The following is a 14,070-nucleotide window of genomic DNA, read 5'->3' as shown; positions in this document are numbered from 1 at the left end:
CTGTTTTATACTGAAACGAGCAAGTTCACATCAACTATTGAAATTATTACTTTTGAAACATCACTCTTAGGAGGGAAATCAAACAAAAACAACTTTCTAAGATTTTCAATTACCATTCATGAATAAATTGACAGCACCATTTAGTTTTATTGCTTAATGAGGAAATGTTCCAATTGTAAGTAAAATAAATTATAAATATCAAAGAGAGAGAAAAGGGGAGCAAAAACAGTGGCGCAGATTGGCTGCTGGGAATGAGATGGGCAACCATATGTAATTCACCACAATCTAGACAGTCACATTTATACAGGCAACTCCTTTTTTTTTTTTTTTTGCTCCTTGCTCAGCAATTTGTCGCTTCTATCAGCAATTACATACACGTCTCTTTAACATATCGTTCCAAAAATACAAGAGAGTTTCCTCATTTCACTCCTCTACTGCCGACTGCATTTGCATTCAACCAGAACAGTATATCATATGCCTATCATAAGCTGTATTGAACCAAATTTAACTACAGGCCAAAATAGAATAACAAATTTTTTTTATCATCATCTGTGTCGCAGAAAACTTCTCGACAAGACAAACGTCATGAGTCCTCGTAATGATGATCTGTCTCGTCGAAGATCTCCTCCTGGCCAAGGTCAGGTATAAGGTTATTGCGTTAGGAACTGTTGACAAAAATGAAATCACAACCTTGCCAAACATAGTCAGAGGTACCTGCAAAAGCTCTTCAATGACATCTTCCATTGTTATTATGCCAACAGCCTCCTCTTCTTCAGGTAGCTTCGGGAGTGGGTTGCCATTTAGATGTAGAATGTCTGAATCAACACCCTTTGTCCACTTCTTGCTCCGAGAACCACTCTTGAAAGAATTGCCAGCAGCAGGAAAGCTCTTCCACTTCTTAAGTGATCTCTTGCGTCTTAAAGTATTCTCTTGGGAAGCTTTGTCACCATCAATGTCTACTTTCACTTCCGGCAATGGACCTATTTTAAGAGAGGAGAAAACAAACAGATAGGAGACAAAGATAGAGCAATAAATATCAAAATGGCCGCCAAACATGAATTAAAAATTCGCATCATAGGTACAGCTTACATCAACTGCTCAGTCATGGTTCAAGGGGAAATTTGAAGAGAATATACCAATAAGAGGCTGATACTTACTCCCAGCAGAGTTACTAGAAGGTGGCTGCTCTGTCTTGTTGCACTGTCTCACAACAACGGCCATGTGGCTGTGACCTTTTTGAAATTCATTTAATATATCATACAATGGCAATGTTTCTTGAACCCTATAACATTCGAACATATAGAGGATCAGCCAATCAGTAAAGTGATAGACAGGGAATGCTTTCCAGAATAATACAAATTAAAGTTGTGCATTATCTTAAAAGCTCACTTAATACCTTGGAATCCTTCGTATAGTAACACTTTTCACAGGTACTTCATCTTCAGGGTGAATTGTCAATAAATTCTTGACCTGTAAGATTAAAAGATAATTGATTAGCTAAATACAAAAGACCTGGAGAATAAACAATAAAAAAAACTAAGAAAAAGTAACAAATACGTAACAAAAAGATTAGGATTCAGAAACCCCTAGTCATCTTAAATGTATTGCCACATACTAAGCACATGAGTGAAAAACTTATTTAGAAAGTGAATGTGCAAGGGTGGCGGTGTGCATTACATAATTCATGCAACCATTAGCATCATCACATCACAAAGCATTGTCCAGGTCCAAAATCATGTTAAAGGAAGAATTTTGAAGAAGAGGAAAATGATTAGCTGAAACTATGCTCTGCATAACACTCAACAAACAGTTATTAATATTAATTGTAGCCAAGAAAATTGATTACCAGAATGAGTCCAATTATGTTTGTGGGCTGCTCATAATAAACTGGTACTCTGCTGTGTCCTTTCTCCAAAATTAAACTCATCAATTCCCTGTCCACAGCAAGCATGTAATGGAAGCTAATGATGAAAGTTGAAAAAGAGATGCAAATGCTATCTTTCTTAAAAATTTACATAAAACCATACCTGTCCAGCTTGGTGTTAATATCAATGGCAAACGTTTCTGATATAGGAGTCATGGCATCTTTAGCTGCTTTCTCAGTAAGCTCAAGTGCTCCAGCTATGATTGTTGTCTCATCATGCGTCAGTTCTCCTCCTTTTCCAGCCTAAGAAAGGTCCAATAGAAGGATCATAAATCCAAAAGTTAGGATGAAAGAAGGTAGGCAATTCAGAAAGCAAAGACTCATCAACAATTTTACACAGGCAGTTAAGCAAAGTCAACTAACAACTGTAACAAATTAAGGGCACGGCAGGTGAAATCACTGATCAAAAACAACCATTGATTCAGTAAATGGTAACAGCCAAGCAAATAACTCAAGTTACAGAACAAAGTGACGTACACAACTATAGGGAACACTAAAAGCTTTTATGCAACATTTTTTGGAAAGATTAAGAAGCTATTAAGCACACCTCGTTACCATGCAAATCTACTAGGGTTTTCAACTCAGCTCTTCGAAAAAGTGCCACATGCCCATGGCCCAGCAGAAAGTCTAACAGCTGAAAATCACATAAGATATTCACGGTCAAGAGAGATACTCTGCAACAATTTACAAGCTTGATTGTCTTTCTCACTAACAAAAAGGCATTAATGGTGAGTGCTTATAGCAACATCTATCACCTTGCTTATCGGGTAGGCAACAGGAAAACAGATCCAAACAAGAACTTGCACAAATGGAGCCACCGTTGCACCAATTGCCAAACCATAACGAGAACAAACAGATTGTGGTATTATCTGCACATACAATTAAATTGCAATTAGGACATGCACAGAACTTGCAACCTTTGTCTTGCAGCTATATATAATTTCACTATCCAAGAGCAGATCTTAAGCCAGAATGGTTGGAAAACAATTTCTGAAACCAACTGTTAGTAACCTTCTCGAAAAAGTTGCTCAGCCAAAATTTTGGCACCACATACACACATCAAAACAGTCATAACAGAAAATGACATATTCATGCTCGACAAGGATGTCTACCTGTGCTGAATTCCATAGTGCTTTAATTCAAAAAAAAAAAAAAGCAAGGTGGATTCTCACCTCACCAAACAGAAGAATCAAGGTCACCGAAATCAGGATAGCACCCCAAGCTGTGACCAGACTATCCAGGAAGATGGGAAGTGCCTGAAAAAAGTAACAAAAGTTCCAAAACAGTAACTATCATTTTCCAATAAAAGTAACCAGATCACCTGCTGAAGATGCATTCATAATATTTACCTCCATTGCAGCAGCATTACATATAAGTAAAGTACAAAGCAACAAATGCTGCTTTTTGACAACCGGCAATATCTTTGCTGTTCCAACAAGGGAAAGAGTTAGCATGGACAGCATATAATCTGAACAAAGAACATGCAGCCTAAAAAGTAATATTTGAGAATAATTGTCACTACCCATCATTAACTATCACTTAACTATAGGATCGCTATCCAGTTTTGTCATGTAATTTGTAAGTTTATCCATCCAACTTTGCCGCATTTTGGGAACAAAAATTCTCATGTAGTAAAACCCTTACGTAAAATTCTTAAATTCCTTTCTTTTCTCTCATTCACTTAATTTCTTTAAAAAAAACATAAATTTCAAATAAACAAGCTAAATCATCAGAAAAACAGATAACTTTACATCAACCTTTCCTGAATTATTTTCATCAACTAAAATAGAGCAAAGATTTCAAGTAAAGCTAAGGCATCCACATCATTGCCATCGTCTACACAGTAAAAGATTCAAATTATTTCTTCCCTTGATTTCCTCGAGAAAAAAATAAATAACGCATCAATTCCATTTCTAAATAAAAAGAAAGGAAAAAAAATGGAGGAAATGAAGAAATACCAGCATGTTTACGATCTTTGGGAGTACCAGACTTAGCAAGAACCTCAAGATCAACGAGACTCATGGACATAAGGCCCAGAGTAAGCCCCGACATCAACCCAGCGAACAGCACCAACAATACTATTATCAATATGTGAATAAAGAAATCCGTCTCGCAACATTTGTACTCCACCGCCATTCAATTTCTCTCCCTCTCCTCCTCTCTCTCTCGCAAAACAACCTAACAAACCCCAAAAAAAGAAAGCCAAGGCCTGGTTTCGCTAGAGAAATGATAAACAGAGCTGACCAACCTCCGCCATTGCTGAAGCAAATAAAAAACTGTAAAGAGCTTGGCGTTATAGAGAGAATGCCAAGGAGTTCGTGGCTTTGTTAACAGAAACGAGAGATAAATAGCTCAAGATTTGCCGGTAAAATGAAAAAAGTAGAGCAAGCCGCCGATTTGGCGTGAAAAGGTTAAGGTTTGAGTTTGGGTCCGGTTACAGAGTGACGTGTGGCCCCTTGGGGTATGCTTTTCTGGCTGTATTGGAAATAATATGCGGTTCCCGTTCTATACAGTTGTGACTTTTGAGTTTATCGCTTCTAAGGGAGAAGAGATTGATTTATTCAACCATTTAATGGAGACTGTGATCGATCCTCGAGGGAACGCTTCTTGGTTTCTTACATATAATAGTAAGTAAAGTTTTTCCTGTACTTTTTATATAAAAAAATTATGACATCGTCATGTAATAAGTGAGTAAACACATTAAATATTATATTATTATATTATATATCATATAAATATAAAATAATAATTAATATTAAAATCGAGGATTGATTGATTGATTTTTCTAAAGATTACCGATTTTTGTATTAAAAAAATGATTATACATCATCTCCAGTGGATTTTTTTTCATATGCGAGGATGAGTTTAAAATTTTATATAAAGACTTGTTAAATAGTAATTAATTACTTATTAGTTGATTTGATTAAAAAAATAAAATTATATATTTTAAATTTTATATTACATAATAATAAAAATTTTAAAAATACCTTTATATATATAATATATAACATAATCACATGATCATTAATGTGAGATGTGAGATAAATATATTAATTATTACATTATCACATTGTCAACTCATTTAAATTTTTTTAATAATTAAGTCAAAAAATAAAAAGTAAGGTTTTGGATTAATTTATTGATATAAATATTTAGTTTTTTATCAATCAATAAAATTAAAAATATTTGAATATTTAATTTATTAATTAATATATAATTTTTATTTAAAAAATTTAAAAATATTAAGAGAAAGTTAACAGATTTATATAGTTTATTTCTAAACGGTGATGCAAGCAAAAGAGATGGTTTGATTGTTTTTCCTTTCACGTCATGTAAATCGGTATACGTCACTAGCATTGAATTCATGGATCATGGTCCACACTCATGTGTATCTCATCTTTTAAAAGGTCTCACATTTATGATTAACAATTAAATAAAATATAATGCTAAGAATTTTGAAACAAATAATAATTTAATTCAATTAGCAACTTTTTATATTAGTAATTATTATAAAAAATAAATAAAATATTTTATTTTATCAAACAAATCTATTTTTTAATTTTATTAATTAATTAATTATCGATTATCAATGCCTTTAGTGCATGGTGATGAAACTGGAACGTTTTTTTATCTTCTGTAGTGTGAGACCTGTATGGCCCCATGAAATAAGTCCAAAGCCGTAAAAATAAAAAATAAAAATAATACAAAAATATCAATTCAATAGATTTTTATCTGTTTTCATCGATTATTAATTATTAAAGTACTTATTACGTGGAGAAGAGATGGAAAGGTTTTCTTTTATTTGTTACAGTGTAAAAGCGGTGAGATCTCGTAAGATATGTCCGAGAACCCTTTTGATTCTGATGAGATGAAGAATTAAAAGAAGAGATTTGCACACACCTGTTTGTCATTTAGTCTCGAGATAATATTTACTAGGATTTTGCACAACTCAAATTGTTTTTTTCTTCGGGTTTATATTTTAATGTTGATCAAACCATTTGACCCGTTAAATTCTCCTGTAAAATTAAACAACGTGTGTCCATAACGTGAAAAATTCTTCCCAAGGGTGAGGACCAAGGGGAGGAGGCAGGTGGCCGGGGCCCGGGCCCTGGGCGGTGCTAACCCATGGATGCCACGTGGCATGCACAGCTCACCCATCAGTTCTAAGTTTTTAATGGAAATTTGGGCAAAGAAGGGGTCGAAGTAGAACCCAGATGAGCTAGGTAGGACGCCAATGGCTATAGGTGACCACCCAGTCTCAATTGAATTGGAATTGATTATGTTGTGTGTATCGAGTCATGATAAAAGACACAAAAAATTTATCAACGGAGGACAGCTCCAATCCTTTGTTTTCCCACTTTTCCTTTGCTTAATCATTATTAACAGACAAATCATTTTTATACGGCAAGTCAAACCAAATTAATTATCTATCTACGTAATTTCAATACCTATCCTTGATTTGAGACCATATATATAGTTTGGTAAAACCTAAGTAATTTTTTTTAATTATTATTATTGTTTTGTAAAAGAGTATAGATTTAATGAATATTATCAATTGATCGTCCTGTTACATGATATTTATTATATGTATAATATTTAAAAAAGCTTATAAATTATTTAAAAAATTTATTATATTTAATTAAAATTTTATTTTTTTTATTTTAAATCAAATAAAATTTGATATTTTTATTTAAATTAAATAAATTTTTATAATCAATTATTAATTTTAAATTAAAATATTATTCATTATTTTATATTATATAAGTCATATTGACATATTATAATAAATGATGATATAATATGTTAATATTACATAATAATATAATTTATTATATTTTTTACTTTTTATAATAATATTTTGTAGTATAAAATAATAAATAATATATTAATATTATATAATGATATGATTATAATAATATTTTTATTATTTTTTATATATTTTAAAATGAAAATAGTACATGGAATCCATGGTATGGCAATGGCATGGACAACTCTTGGCCTGCCAGACAGAAACCGTAGATAGTAAAGAGGATTTAGAAACAGATTCTGATGTCTTATCGGACAAAGCAAATCGAAAATGACATCCATTCGGTAGCCTGTCACCATACACGGTTCACCAGCCCTGCCAAATGATCTTCAAACGACAACCGCATTGCCATTGCATGCCTTTTCGGGTTCGGTAGGGTCAAATTATGTATGTTGGTTTTTCTGGGTGATACCATTCACTACGTTCTGATTCAAATTTGCCCGCCGGTGGGTGATTAACGGGGAGTGATTTTCATCACCATTTTCTTTTGATTTTGCAAAGTTTGATAAATCCATCGCAATCGTTTCTTAATTTGAAAAACCGATCGATTCATCTTAATAAGTGTTTTATAGATATCCGCAAAATGAAATATGTTTAAATTTTTTTTGAATTATTTAAAAATTTTTAATTTTTTATTAATTAAAATTTTATTTTATTTTTATTTAAATATATCTTTATGATCAATAATTAATTAATTATTTTTAATTAATATAATATTTATTATTTTTTATTCACATGATATTAACAAAACACTAATATAAAAAATGAAAAAATCAACTAATTATGGTTGTGTTTATTTAGTCAAAAATAAAAATATAAAATTTTAACTGAAATTATTATATTGCATTACATTGCATGTTCAAATGAAAATCATAAATAATTGTTTTTAATAAATAAAGACGATCGTATTAAATGATGATATTACTATTAGGCACCGCCAATTGAATGATCTATGTTTAAATTAGTTTGCCTTTAAGTACCTTGGAGGATTACTTTTTCTTTAAGTATAGTCAAATTTATAATCAAAAGGGGGACCAAGCAATTTCATGACTGATGCAATGAGTCAAGTTTAGATGAAATGGTAGACTATATACAATTTTGGGCAACTTTCTTTTGTAGATGGATAGTTGAGTAGATGCAGGATGGCTTTGGTTTCAACACATTGAAAAGAAATGGTCCTTCCCCTTTACAATATCTGTAATTAAAAGTTTAGAAGAAGCATATACTATAATCACACAATGAAATATTTATCCTTAATCTGTTAATAATTAAAAATGAATGAACATCATACTCTAAATCTTAAAGATTTAGATATATATATATATATATATAATCTATTGGTAATTAAAAATGATGAAGATTGTACTTTAAATTTTAAATATATATTTAAAATAAGCATATATCTCATAGTGAAATATATTTCATTAATACATTGATAATTAAAAATGACGAATATTGTTCTTTGAATTTTAAATCTTGAACATTAATTACTAAACCTTAATTATAAGTTTAGAAGAAGCATAAATCACATAGTAAAATATATATCTTTAATACGTTGATAATTAAAAAAATTATTATTATTGGTATATATTATTTTCCAAATTTAAAAGATTATTTATAATTTTAATGGAGATGGCAAAACTGTAAAAATGGAAAGATGTGCGCTAACGTAAGCAGGGTGCGCAGGTAAACCTGCTGGCCAATGTCGGAGTCTCGGGGAGGGAATCTTCTCTATCTCTTCCAACGCCAAATGGAATAGATGGTGAGATCAATGGCTACTCTGATCAAAATAAAAAAGAAAGAAAAAGTCAAAATAAAAACCAATTAGTAAACACTATTTATAGTATTATTTTATTAATTTTAGAAAATGGGAGAACAGAGTCAAAGCTAGTAAGAAAATTTCTCACTGAGAGACTCAAAGAGTAAAGACCAGATACAGATCTGGATCGGTGTTCCCAGAAAAGCCCCATAAAATTTCTCACTCCGCTTCTTCCAATCCTTTGTTTTCAGGTAAACTTCGGGTGTTCATTTATGTAAACTGTACTTTACTTGAACGTGAATGCAACAGTGTTAGCTTTCATTTTTTTTTATTTCTTTTTAACGAATGTTAGGTACAATTTTAGCTGTAGCATGGCTTTTAAGTGAGAAAAAGGAGAATTGGGTTTGGTAGATTATGAGAAAATATTGGATTTGATGGCGGCTAATCGTTAATTGATTGTTGATTTGAAGTGGGAAATCATGATTATGATCATGCAGCTTTAGGAACAGTAATGTAGCCAATGCAGTTGCATTGGGTTGAAGATTCTTTGATTAGTTCTTTATGTCATTAACAAAAAGTTGCTATGCTTTTGCAGTCTTGTAACCATGTCGAGGAGGCCTGTAAATCCTGCTCGACGCTTTGCTGATGGTGGAAGCATCCCATTTGTGGGCTCAGTGCAGTCTAAAACACGCTCAACACGTTTGTTGTCTATTGGGCTTTTGGTTGTGGTAATTTCGACTTCCATCTTGTTTTTTTCTCTTCTTTGTTTTTCTTCATCTATGCCCCTTTGTGTTAAGACTTCTTCTGTTACAAGGTGGCATTCTTTGCATCCGAAAGCGTGCAATTGCTGCCAAATATATTGACTTATTCACCATAGTTCACGATCTATTAGCTTTCTGCATTGAACATTATTACTATAAAGTGTGCTTTGAATGCAAGGATATGACTAAATTGCTCCTTGAAACTTTCAGGGTGCAATTCTTCTGATTGGCTATTTGCATAGTGGTTCAGGTTTGTGTCTCTTCCTGTCCTCATTAAACTTTTCTTTCTCAGATGCAATAGTTGAGTTAGCAAAGATTCATGAAATGATCTCTATGTCATGCTAACCAATATAAAAAAACCATTAGCCATTGTCGTTTCCAACTTTACTCATAGTTACATGGGTTTTTTTCTCAATTTTTCAATTTTTTTGGTTACAGATGGATCCATCCGTGAAAAAGAGGCATTAAGTAAAACTGAAGGTAACTGCTTATGATATCTTGTTGTTTTAGTTTCCAAGCTTCTGAATGATTTGGATATTGAACACGATGGATTGTTGGTTGATGATGCCCCAGTCTATGGGAGGGTTTTGTTAGAGTCACTTTCAAAAATGTTTCCAAATATTTCCAGTTTGAAATCTCTGCTGATTTTATATTACAAATGATTTGTAGATGGGATTGTCAAACTCATAATGGCTGCCTAAATGCTTTTCCTAAATTTTGGAAATGTATCAATGATCTGCAGTTCTAGAAATAATTTACTGTTACATACCTTTTTCTTTCACTAGCACTTGTAAAGTTGTAATTGTTAGGGTGAAGTTGTAATCTTACTCTAGAGGATTCAATGTTGCAACTGTTCAATTGATTCTCTGCCTTGGGTGCCCATTCCCATAAAAGAAAGAAGCCAGGGAGTCCATATTGCAGATTTTGATTTGGTAGAATACTTTGATGTATTTGCAGGTGGCTCTTCATGCACGCTAGAAGTTCTGAGGGCACTACCCATTCTAAAGAAGGCTTATGGCGACAGCATGAATAAAGTATTGCATGTAGCCCCTGATTCTTGTTCGGTGGTGTCCAAATTATTAAAAGAAGAGGATACTCAGGCCTGGGGTGTGGAGCCATATGACTTATATGGTGCTGACGTCAATTGCAAAAGTCTTGTGCGGAAAGGCATTGTGCGAGTGGCAGATATCAAGTTTCCTCTTCCCTACCGTGCAAAATCCTTTTCCCTAGTCATAGTGTCAGATGCCTTGGATTACTTGTCTCCTAGGTACCTTAACAAAACTCTTCCAGAACTGGTGAGGGTATCAGCTGATGGTGTTATTATATTTTCTGGTAAATTCCTCATTGTGTTTTATGTGTTTGAAATAAAATATTTTCTTTTGTATATGTTTGTGCAAGTATTCAAAGAAAACTGAAACCTAAACTTGTGGTGACAAGAAATTGGAGCTTCTTTAGCTGCTTTGTTGATCAAATCTTATCTGGGTTCACCGTCTGCTTCAGCAAGATTTCTGCTAATTTCTACATTAATCAATATCACAAAATCAATGATGCCTGACTTTTTGAAGTATTTATAATATGCATTCTTGCCTGCAAATTTTTATTTCATTGGAACATAATTCGGGTTCTGTAGTTATCTTGCTGATATATGATACCGGGCGCAGGTTATCCAGGTCAGCAGAGAGCTAAAGTTGTAGAGCTATCCAAATTTGGTCGTCCTGTAAGTGATTGATTATTTATGGATCATCTGAAGGATATCTTTATTCTATTTGGATTTATTATTTTCTTTTTAATTTAGTAGTTGCAAACTTAATCAGTTTGCTCTTGGTGCCTTAAATAGGAAAGTAATATATATGGTGGTTTCGGAAAACTTTCTCTGCTGTCATGCATGGATGCTACTATGATAGATTCATCACATAGCTTGCATTTCGATTGGAGTCTAAGGTCAACTTGAATCAACTTAAGTACTCGCTGTAGCATTTGTTTGAAGAGAAACATAACGGGTCTAGATATGCTGTTTGTGCTTTGAATTCTTTTTCCTGGGAAATGAGACCATAAATTTCTGGGATTTTTAATTTGAAGAAGGGTCTGATACTATGAAATGCTATTTTCCATCAAGGCCAAATTACGAAGTTCATCTTGGTGGATAAAATATTTTGTTCAGACGAAACTAGAAGAGAATGAAGCTGCTGCAAAGAAGTTTGAACAAGCTTCGACCAAGAGGTCATATAGGCCAGCTTGTCAAGTTTTCCACTTAAAGCCGTACGGTTGAGAATTGCAGCATCATAGGGTCACCACTCAAGTCAAGCTCATCGATGATTATGAAGAGCATTCCATCAGCATCTTCTTTTTTTACCCAAAGGGTAAATAGTGTTGTGATTAATGAACCCTGGATTGTTATTTTGTGTACCAATTGTCAAGCGATGGATCTTTCACTCGGAAGTATAATACAGGGAAGTGAGTTCCTTCGAATTGGCTTCTGCGTTTGTGTATCATTTTCTAGTCTTCCAGGATTTTTTGTTTCCCAATGATGTTGATATTTCTTGTAGTTTCGGCATGATATATCTTGTTTTTGCAATTGTATGTATCATCCTTGGTGAATCCTAAAATACCTTTCAGAAAGCTGTGATTATAGTTCTTTGTTAATGCTAGGTATACATTTTGATATTTGCCATTAGGGCGAACTTGATTATAATTTTTATCATGGGTTTACTTTTGATGCATTGTACATATAGCATCTATACATTATGCCTAAAAGTCAAGAATTCTCAGTTTTTTAATTTATTTATTATTGAAATTGTAACATATGATTAATTGATAATATACAAAATTTGTGCATGCTAAACGGGCTTTTTTTCCAGAAAGCCCATTTGGCCCTTGGGCTTTGGCCCAAATAATTGGCGAAAAACTGAAAAGAATTAGGGAAAGAAAAAAAAAAAACCAGCTAAAGCTCAGCTCATATAAGAAGTGTAAAACGGTAATCAGCAACCGCCATGGCAGCAACAAAGAAATTCTCATCTCTCTTCCCTCTGCTCTCTCTCATCTGCTTCGTCTCAGTCTTTTTACTTCTCTCTCTTTCCAGAAAAGCCTCCATTTCCTCTTCTCCAACTCATCCCCAAGTCCTCCAATTTAAACCCATCGCCGCCGCCAATAACATCGACACCGATGCCACTGGATCCGACACGGATGCGTCGGACGGGTCTTCGTGCGATTACTCCGACGGGTCGTGGATCTATGATCCGGATGCCAGATTCGATAGGTACGACAGCAGCTGCAAGGAGATATTTAAAGGATGGAACTGCATTCTGAACAACAAATCTAACGGTCGAGATATCGTTAAGTGGCGATGGAAGCCTCGGAATTGCGATCTCCCGCCGTTTGATCCCGTCAAGTTTATTCATTCTTATAGAGACACTAACATTGGTACTCTCCTCTCTTTCTCTCTCTCTCGCGCGCGCGAAATTCAGTTGCTTTTTAGTATAACTTTGAAGTTAATCGAATCAGTTAGTGTTCTGTTAATTTTCACTCGACTCCCTAAAATAAAGATTACATTTTGAAGTTATGTTCGATTTTATGTTGGGATGTTGTGCCTTGATTAGTAGGCCTTACCAATTTCCAACAGTGCAGGGTTTGTTGGGGATTCCTTAAACAGAAACATGTTTGTTTCTTTGTTTTGCACTCTGAAACGTGTGTCGGGTGAAGTGAAGAAATGGCGTCCGGCCGGAGCTGATCGCGGCTTTACCTTTCTTCAATATAATCTTACAATTGCATATCATCGAACTAATCTTTTGGCACGTTATGGTAGGTGAGCTGATTTAAGTCCTTTTTATTACTATAAACAAGTAAAGGTCTTTTGTGGGTTGCATTTCATTCCATGGTGTGGACTGATATTGTTCATGGTCGCGGTTAAAGTAGTTCGCTCTGTCTTTTTTAATGCAGGTGGTCAGCTAATGGTAATGGTGGTAAGTTGGAAGCTCTTGGATATAAAGAGGGTTATAGAGTTGATGTTGATATTCCAGAGGGCACGTGGGAAAAGGCTCCAAGCTTCCATGATATACTAATCTTCAACACAGGACACTGGTAGTTTTCATTTATCTTTTTGATATGTTGTAGACTATTGATGATTTCTTGAGATTTTTGGTGCTGAACGTTTTTATTTGCATGCAATGGTAGCATATGTGTATGTGCTTGTTTGCTAGACCAAGTTGTTCTTAGCTTTCGGATCCTAATTCCATGTTAAATGACAATGGCCAATGGTGGAAGCATTGTACGGCTTTCTCATATGGGATCTGAAATGACACATAAATTGCCAAAGTTGGATATGGTTTTGTCAAGTTATACGTACTCATTAAAGCATTTTGGTACTGGCTGTGAAATGTGTTTTGCTTCGTGAATGTGCTATATATTTATGCTGGTTCCTGGCAACAATTTCTTGATATTCTAATCCATGTTTTACCATCTTGTTATGGGAGATCTCCTGAATTAGATTTACCAATTTGAGTCTTTCTTAATAGGTGGAGGGCTCCTTCAAAATTTGACCCTGTCAAGTCACCCATGCTGTTCTTTGAAAAGGGTCTGCCTGTGATCCCTCCAGTACCTCCTGATGTTGGCTTGGATAAGGTTTTAAAACACATGGTATGTTATTGCACATGGTATTTAATGGAATTTGTAATAAAATATAAATAGGTGCTTTAACAAGTTGTTAGTCGCTGCTCCCTGCACAAACTTAAATAGAGCTTGAACTGTCTAAATGCTTCTATTCCTTATAATGTTCTCTTAGAGACATGCAATTTTTGTGTAGGAAAACACTTGCTTTGGCAGA

General features: G+C 33.9%; 3 protein-coding genes across 6 annotated transcripts in view; 2 read left to right on the top strand and 1 right to left on the bottom strand.

The window, feature by feature from the left end:
- Positions 1-257: 257 nt before the first annotated feature.
- On the bottom strand, positions 258-4,510 carry LOC110428696 (CBS domain protein (DUF21)). Its single transcript, XM_021444600.2, has 11 exons — positions 3,883-4,510; positions 3,274-3,350; positions 3,097-3,180; positions 2,680-2,793; positions 2,472-2,558; positions 2,028-2,167; positions 1,847-1,934; positions 1,397-1,470; positions 1,158-1,282; positions 715-980; positions 258-628 (listed from the first exon to the last, which is right to left on the bottom strand). The coding sequence occupies exons 1-11, from the start codon at positions 4,058-4,060 to the stop codon at positions 584-586; spliced, it is 1,278 nt and encodes a 425-aa protein (XP_021300275.1). The 5' UTR covers positions 4,061-4,510; the 3' UTR covers positions 258-583.
- Positions 4,511-8,422: 3,912 nt separating this feature from the next.
- On the top strand, positions 8,423-11,943 carry LOC110428614 (putative pectin methylesterase CGR2). Of its 4 annotated transcripts, none has more exons than XM_089785700.1 (7): positions 8,423-8,741; positions 9,086-9,218; positions 9,462-9,501; positions 9,690-9,731; positions 10,209-10,583; positions 10,913-10,968; positions 11,089-11,361. In XM_089785700.1, the coding sequence occupies exons 2-7, from the start codon at positions 9,096-9,098 to the stop codon at positions 11,200-11,202; spliced, it is 750 nt and encodes a 249-aa protein (XP_089641826.1). In that variant the 5' UTR covers positions 8,423-8,741; positions 9,086-9,095; the 3' UTR covers positions 11,203-11,361. The 4 variants fall into 4 exon arrangements, with proteins under 4 accessions (XP_089641826.1, XP_089641828.1, XP_089641827.1 ...); XM_089785702.1 differs by having other exon boundaries at positions 10,209-10,518; positions 11,089-11,197; XM_089785701.1 differs by lacking the exon at positions 11,089-11,361 and adding an exon at positions 11,368-11,510 and having other exon boundaries at positions 8,424-8,741; positions 10,209-10,518.
- A 271-nt stretch (positions 11,944-12,214) lies between these two features.
- The window catches only part of TBL13 (TRICHOME BIREFRINGENCE-LIKE 13), a 2,853-nt gene continuing 997 nt past the window's right edge, over positions 12,215-14,070 (top strand). The window contains exons 1-4 of the mRNA XM_021444479.2: positions 12,215-12,671; positions 12,876-13,053; positions 13,188-13,328; positions 13,763-13,883. Coding sequence (XP_021300154.1) covers positions 12,242-12,671; positions 12,876-13,053; positions 13,188-13,328; positions 13,763-13,883 — 870 coding nt within the window. The 5' untranslated portion in view covers positions 12,215-12,241. The remainder of the gene's footprint in view (positions 12,672-12,875; positions 13,054-13,187; positions 13,329-13,762; positions 13,884-14,070) is intronic.

Source organism: Theobroma umbraticum, unplaced genomic scaffold (genome assembly GCF_002168275.2).
Source record: "Theobroma umbraticum cultivar Fairchild unplaced genomic scaffold, ASM216827v3 scaffold_1682.0, whole genome shotgun sequence".
Taxonomy (NCBI): Eukaryota; Viridiplantae; Streptophyta; class Magnoliopsida; order Malvales; family Malvaceae; genus Theobroma; species Theobroma umbraticum.
The sequence above is the reverse complement of the archived record's forward strand: the minus strand, read 5'-3'. Positions and strand labels throughout refer to the sequence as shown.